The 7650-nt window shown below is 45.5% G+C and overlaps 1 protein-coding gene across 1 annotated transcript in view; it reads right to left on the bottom strand.

The window, feature by feature from the left end:
* Nucleotides 1-211: 211 nt before the first annotated feature.
* The window catches only part of Rufy4 (RUN and FYVE domain containing 4), a 19449-nt gene continuing 12010 nt past the window's right edge, over nucleotides 212-7650 (bottom strand). The window contains exons 9-12 of the mRNA XM_028760694.1: nucleotides 7292-7438; nucleotides 1742-1852; nucleotides 667-872; nucleotides 212-281 (exon numbers count right to left, since the gene is read on the bottom strand). Coding sequence (XP_028616527.1) covers nucleotides 770-872; nucleotides 1742-1852; nucleotides 7292-7438 — 361 coding nt within the window. The 3' untranslated portion in view covers nucleotides 212-281; nucleotides 667-769. The remainder of the gene's footprint in view (nucleotides 282-666; nucleotides 873-1741; nucleotides 1853-7291; nucleotides 7439-7650) is intronic.

Raw genomic sequence — 7650 nt, 5'->3', positions numbered from 1 at the left:
ACACACACACACACACACACACACACACACACACACACACACACACATACACACACACACACACACACAGGAAAGAACAAGAGTTGTATGCAATATCTAGACAAATCTCAAACCAATATGTGGTGTTGAGGTAGCAATAATACAGTGAACTGTACAATTTCATTTCTACTACAAATTTCTAGGAAGTGCCTGTACTTCCAGGTGATACAAGGTGGGGTCAGTGGATGCCTCAGCATGAAGGCAGGAGCTGGAGGATGTCGCCTTGGATCCGATGCCTGTGTCTGGAGAAGTGTATTAAAGTAAAAACTCATCATGCTTACACAATGTTTATTAAATGTCAACAACACCTCAGTAAATCTATGAAACATGAGACAAGACCCCTGAAGGAGACCAGAGGGGAGGTTCCTGAAGGTTCCAGGGGGGAGGGGGATTGTGGTTAGGAAACAGCTGGGCCCTAGGCTGCTCTTCTTCATGGTCACGACTCCCTGTGCTTCAAGGGACTTTACAAAGAGGTTATAGCATGTCTTCCTTATCAGATACAATGCTTCTAAAGATGGGGGCATGTGCCCCTCAGCCCCTTCCACAGGAAAGGCAGAGCTAGGCCTATCTGTGGACTGCCAGCTGTTCCCTCTGGCCCTCCACAGCAGTGCTGGGGTCCCAGCTTACCAGCTCCCAGAAGAAAAGAGTAGCCAGACATCAGGGTTTGGAAGAGGAATGGAGAGAGTGAACTGGTGGGGTGGCTGGTCTTAAGTTCCTTGTGCTCTCTTGGTCAGGTGACCTGGATTTCTTCCTGCTGGGCACAGGCTGGGCAGCAACGCTCTCTCTTCTTGTAGTCTACAGAGCAGGTGTGGCAAACCAGGCCTCCACAGAGCCTGGAAATAGAGACAGGGAAGCCTGGGCTGGCATCTAGGGGAAGATCTGCCTGTCCTCATGGTCCAGCAGGGCAGCCTTTGGTTAGCTCAGGATGCTTCCCTTTCCCTACAGCCTGTCTTGATACCTCACTCCAGAGCCTCTAATTCAGGTGGCAGCTTCTTCTGATGGTTTGTTTCCTCCTCCTGTTCGTCCTCCCCATGAAGTCAGTGGAGGGGAAGGGAGTGTTCTTTCTGTACAGAGGTGCAGGAACCCTCTCCCCATTAACCTGCATGCTGGGAGGTTAATGGCCTCATCATCTAAGATCTACCTTTCTTCCTTTGTGGTCCTGCCCACTGTTCTATTTCAGGATTCTGCTTAGCAGCAGTAGCCAGATAGGGTGACTTGTAGGGCCAAGCTCAAGTGGCTCTTTACAAGTACACATTTCCCACACCCTAGCATGGAGGTGAACATTTATAGTGTCAGCATGCAGGAGTGATTGAAACTGGAGGATCATACATTTGTGTTCCGCCTGGGTCACATGATGAGTTTAGAGTCAGCCTGGGGTACATAGTCTCAAAATAGCCAACTAAACCACTGTTGGTGAGATGGCTCACGGGATAAAGGTACTTGTCACCAAACTGGGTGACCCGAGTTTGATCCCTGAAACCCACAAGGTAGGAGAGAACCAGCTTCTACAAGTTTTTCTCTGACTTTCACATGTGTGCTATCGCACACATGTGCATGAAAGCATGCCACACAAACATACACCCTGAAGTAGATGTCAAAGATAATGTCCTTAAAAACCAAACAAATCAAACACAAACAATAAGTTTCGTTTCCTGAGTAAACAGGTCTGTGAGTTGTCCCAGACTCTGTGCCTTTCCATTACCTGCAAGGATACCGCCGAGACAGACGCCTGAAGGCCTTGTTACAGCCCACGCAGTGTCCAGGGGCCACAGCAGACAGCTGCTGGAGTCTTTGCCATTGGTGGTCCTTCTCACTGATGGATCGGGTGGAGAGACATAGATGTAGTGAGGATTTTGGTTTCTTTAAAAATACAGAAATATTATCAGAATAGTTTAACCCCAGGTGTGGGATATGGGCCTGCTTCAGATTATCCACAGCAGCTGATTATGATTTGCCTCGTGCTCTAGCAGGGGTGTGATTTTGAAACAACAACAACAACAACAACAACAACAAGAAATTAGGTATCCTGACAGCAAAGATCAAACTTGCCCCCCAAGGGATTGGATGCCCCTAATCATCAGGAAGTAGACTAATGATAATGACACCCCCTTTCCCTCTAGCCTTTCACCTCTCCTATTGAGTGTCAGAGGGTTGAAAGGTGGAAGAAAAAACAGCCCACAAAGTATCCAGTGGTCTGGCTACACATAGAGGAGAGAGAGAGAGAGGAAGGTGCTGCTGGAGGAAGGAGACCTCACATTGGCATGAAGTGTGCCATGTAGGCGGGGCTGGCTAGCCAGTGGGTCCCCTGGATCTGTCTGTCTTTGCTTCCTTAGCACTGGGATTGATTGTTTAGTCCTTATGTTCGTATGACAAACACCTACCTATCATCCTTGCCCTCTTCAGTGGTGTGTGTGTGTGTCCACCTGCGCATGTGCAGTATTGTTTGCATGCAAACACGCAGACAAAACACATATACATAAGTAAGCCTTTAAAAAAAACGAATAAGGGATTTTGAGATGGCTCAGTGGGTAAAGGAATTCTCAGAAAGGCGAAGGAGAGGATAGACTTCACAAAGTTGTCCTCTGACACATGTGCCTTCCCTCCTACCTTCCATGTACGTACAAACACACAATAAGAAATAAAAGGTGTTTAAAAATCAAACTGTACAAAAGCATTTATATAAAAAGCATAGTCACCCCCCCACTCCTTCCCTTTTCAGTGGTAAACCATTTCTCCTTGGTATTTACCAAGATAAACACTCCTCCGCAACCATTTCCTCTTGGTATTCCTTCCATATTAAGTAACAGGCTTACATACTTGCTTTGGCAGAGAACATTCTCTATAGAGAACCTTCCTTTGAAGGTGGAGGAGTCTTACTTATGACTGTCTCCACCGACTTCTCCTTCCTCCCAATGCACTAAGATCCCTGGTTTGGGTTCCTCTGTCAGTTACTCTTGTCAATTCACAGATTATAATTATATAGCTCTCCTGCTAACCATGAGCAACACCACGTGACTTCCATTCTGCAAGCCTCCCCTCCCCTAACTCGTCCTCTGCTAAAGCAACCAGTGAGGGAACCACTAGCTATGAGTTTGCACTCCATATAAATCAAACAAGAAGAAAACCTCAGTCCCTCAGTTGCACCAGCTCAGTATCTCAAGCTTGCAACTTGTTCACATGATTGGTGACCACTGTATCACGTAGCACAAGATTGACAGGCCCATCTTCACAAAACGTGCTAGATGAATATTTTCTATATTTAATATTATATTCACGTTCTGTTTCTGTATGTGCATGTATGTGTCTTCATGTGTGGTGGATGTGTACATAGGTCTGTGTATGTGCTCACACATGTTGTGTGTGAAGGTCAGAAGTCATCTTCCACTTTATTTTTTGAGATAGTGAGCTCACTGATTGGACTAGAATGGCTGGCCAAAGATGAGCTCTGGGTTTCCCATGTATGCCTTTCCTGGTACTTGGGTTACAGGTGCACACGGCCATGCTTGGCTTTAACATCGAGTGGGAGGGATTCAACTTAGGTCCTCATGCTTTTGTGGCAAGTACATTACCAACTTACCATCTGCCCAGGCTCTTCCATATTCTGTTTTATCATTCCAATTGTCTTTTGTTTGTTTGCTTTAGGTTTTTTGAGACAGTGTTTCTCTATGTAGCCCTGGCTGTCCTGGAACTCTCTCTGTAGACCAGGCTGGCCTTGAACTCAGAGCTCTTTCTGTCTCTGCCTTCTGAGGGCTAGAATTAATGGCCACAACTGCCTGGCTTCCAATTATTTTTTGTGAGTTATTATTAGACAATATTCTAGCACTGAAGAAGGCAAGAGGCTGAGGCTGTGGCTCAGTACGGAAGGGCTTGCCTAGCATCAGTAAGTACTGGGTTCAATCCCCACCATCACAAAAACCAGACAAAATTAATAAGACAAATGAATAGCATTTATGTCATTAGATACTATATACATTTTCCCTAAATAACTAAGTTGTGCTTTTAAGCTTACATTGATTTATTTATTGTGCTATGTATGTGTGTAGACACACACTAACACACACACACACACACACACACACACACACACACACACGGAGATCAGAGGACTCTCTGGACTTCGTTCTCTACTTCTACAAGATTCCAGGAACTGAACTTGCCAGGCATGGTGGCAAATGCCTTTTCCTGCTGAGCCATCATGCCAGCTCTATTGTTCCTATCTTGAAAGGCATGGGGGTGGGATCTCAGACTGTAGCCCACCTCTTTAACCAGTGGCTATCCTCCTGCTTCAGTCTCCTGAGTATGAGAGTTATCTATGGGTGTGAGTCACACTCCTAGCCTTTCTGAAAGCTTCTAATGGCCTTTCTCTTAATTTCATTTTATTATTATTTTATGTATATGGATGTTTTGCCTGTATACATGTCTATGCACACATGCATGCAGGGCCCAAGGAGGCCAAAAGAAGGTGGGTAATCTTCTGGGACAGGAGTTACAGATGGTTGGTAGCCACCATGTGGGTGCTGGGAATTGAACCTGGGTCCTCTCGAAGAGCAGCCAGTGCTCTTAAACGCTGAGCCATCTCTCCAGCCCTCTGTCTTTCTTGACTTAGTGTATTATCTGCCTTTGACATACTGTTTTTTCTCTCATTATTATTATTATCACTACTACCCCTACCACACCATTGCTGTTGACAGGTTCTTTCAAGTAGCCCAAGCTGGTCTTGAGCATGTGATTTTCCTGCCTCAACCTTCCTTGTACTGCGATCACAGGCATGCACCACTGTGCCTGACTTCCCTCACGTCCTTCATCACAGCAAGTGTTCTCCTGACTCTCCCACTGTGTGCTCTCTTAGGGATCCCCTTCTCTTGCTCCTAGGTGGAACTGATGCTCCCTGAATCACATCTTCTCTTTTCTTGGCTCGCTTCCCTCTTGTTGAGGAACACATCCTCAACTAACTTCTTAAGAAAGGCTGTGTGGGAGTTGGATTTTTCTGGGACCTGTCTGATTAATGTCCTCACCTTCTTCATTTAATTTATGGTTTATATGGACACAGGATTCTAGTTCGAGAGTTGGGTTTTCTGAGAACTTGAGAATTATTATCTCAGATATGGTCACTCGTTGAATTCTTCTATCTTGCTTATGTGTTTTGAATTTCCCTCTAGGTAATCTGAAAATATGCTCTTTCTCTTTGCTTTTCTGAAATGTCACAGTGCCATATCTAGGTATGAATTTCAAGTTTCCTCTTTTGTTTATTGTGCTGAGCATTCAGTGAGATCTAAAGATTGATGTCCATCAGAGCCTGAAATGCATATTTTTAATCTTTTCCAGAATTTATTTGATAACCTACTTGATTTTCATTTCTTCATTTTGGAAACCTCTGCCAGTTGGAGAGGGTGCTAGGATTCTTAGACTGGTGTGTGTGTGTGTGTGTGTGTTCATATGCATGCACATGGAGGCCAGAGGTTGATATCAGGCATCTTCCTCAATTACTTTCAATCTTGTTTTTAAGGCAGCATTTTTCACTGAACCTAGAGCTCACCCATTTGGTTAATTAGCTGGCTAGCAAGCTCCAGGGATCTTATTGTGTCTACCTCTCCAGGCCTGTTTATTTTTTTGTTTGTTTTTGCTTTTCAAGATAGGGTTTCTCGGTATACCCCTGGCTGTCCTGAAACTTGCTCTGTAGATCAGATTGGCCTGAACTCATGGATGTCCACCTGCCTCTGCCTCCCAAGTGCTGGAATTAAAGGTGTGTGCTACCATTGGTCAGCCGTCCCTGGGTTTTAACGTAAATGCTGAGGATCTTAACTCTGGTCCTCATGTCTACATGGCAAGCACTTCATCCACTGAGCCATCTTCCAGCTCCCCTACATTGATTTCTCTGTCTTTGCTTCTCTTCTTATTTACACCTGCTTCTGTAAAAATATTATTTATTTTATGTATGTGAGTACACTGTAGCTGTCTTCAGACACACCAGAAGAGGGCATTAGATTCCATTACAGATGGCTGTGAGCCACCATGTGGTTGCTGGGAATTGAATTCAGGACCTCTGGAAGAGCATCAGTGCTCTTAACCGATGAGCCATCTCTCCAGCCTGACACCTGCTTTTATTCTGTTTACTGAGAGCCTGCTTTATCTTTATTTTCTAATCCTTTTGGTGAATTAAACAAATTAACAAACATTTTTTTTTCTGAGACAGGGTCTTACAACATAGTCCAGGCTGCTCTAGAACACACAATCCTTCTGGCTGTACCTCCCCATTGCTAGGGTGACAGGCCTGAGTGTGGCCTGTGCACGTGTGTGGTCAGAGGACCTGTCAGGAGCTGGTTCTCTCCTTCCACCATGGGATCTGGGGGCTCTAGCTCAGGTTCTCAGGCTTGTGCTGGGAGTGTCTTTGTCCACCCTCCTTAAATTATTAAATTGATTTAATAATTAATTTATTAAATTGATTATTTATTTATTATTAATTTATTAAAGTAATTTAATAATTTAAGGAGGGTGGACAAAGACACTCCCAGCCGACCTTGCTCCCTTTTCGATTTTAATGTGTGAATTTTATGCAAAAGAATTTAGTTGCTGGACAACTCCAGCAACCTGCTGATTTTCATGGAACCTGAGGGCAGTAGTGTGGGGGTTTCCAGTGCTGCTTGAAAGGAATGCACATGCATGTGTGTGTTCGTGTCTGTGGAGGTACACATGTGTGTTACCTCTCTAGATGACTGAAGGACTAGTGTGCTTTACATGTCTCCCCTGTCTCAGTGAGCCTGGAGTCAGCCCTGGCAAGCTTAGCCTCTGGTACCTAGAATAGCTGCCCCTGGCTGGACCCAGAGGTCCAGAGGTGGAAGTGCAGCATGCAGGGAGGTGTAGGCGTGTGGTCACTTCTTGGTAGTCCGAGTTTCCCCTTCCTTCTTTCAATCCCTTCTCAACTGGTGAGCTAAGAGAGATGGAGGAATCTCTTCTAACCACAATGGGAGACAGAGAGCAGTTCTTGAAGTGAGAGCATACATTATTGCCAGAGAACTATGTGGTTTATGCGTTGTCTGTCTTTAGTGGCCAAGTCAGTACTACTGGCCCTCAGTTTTCCCCTCTGTAACATGGGACATGTAATTAGTGACAGCACAAGGTCACTAGCAGAAGGAAGCAAGTCCACATATGGAAAGGTCTAAACTCTGGAGTGGAGTAGTCTTCAAGCCCGGCCTCCACACGCCTTACCATCCTTCCTTCCCACCCCAGTGTCCGATCCCAGCCCCATTCTTACTGAATCAGTTCCAACACTCTCCTTTTCATGGCCTGGACCAGGTCCCTCTGCCCTTCAAGCTCCTTCTGATACATGGCATCCCTCCTCTCAGCCTCCTGCTGCTTCTGCTCCAGCATCGCTTGCAACAGGGCTCTTTCTTCCTGACACCTGGAGACAGGGTGAGGCTCAGTTTTGAGGAGGAAGGCTCAGAACCTATCATGGGAATCCCTGGAGAAGCCAGAGTCTACATATAGGTACAGGATCTACACACCACACACATACAGAGGCATGTAACACATGGTACGCACACTACAAACACCTACCATTACTCAAACACACACACACACACACACACACACACACACACACACACACACACA

This window comes from Grammomys surdaster, unplaced genomic scaffold, assembly GCF_004785775.1.
Source record: "Grammomys surdaster isolate TR1022 unplaced genomic scaffold, NIH_TR_1.0 126546, whole genome shotgun sequence".
Lineage (NCBI taxonomy): Eukaryota > Metazoa > Chordata > Mammalia > Rodentia > Muridae > Grammomys > Grammomys surdaster.
The sequence above is the reverse complement of the archived record's forward strand: the minus strand, read 5'-3'. Positions and strand labels throughout refer to the sequence as shown.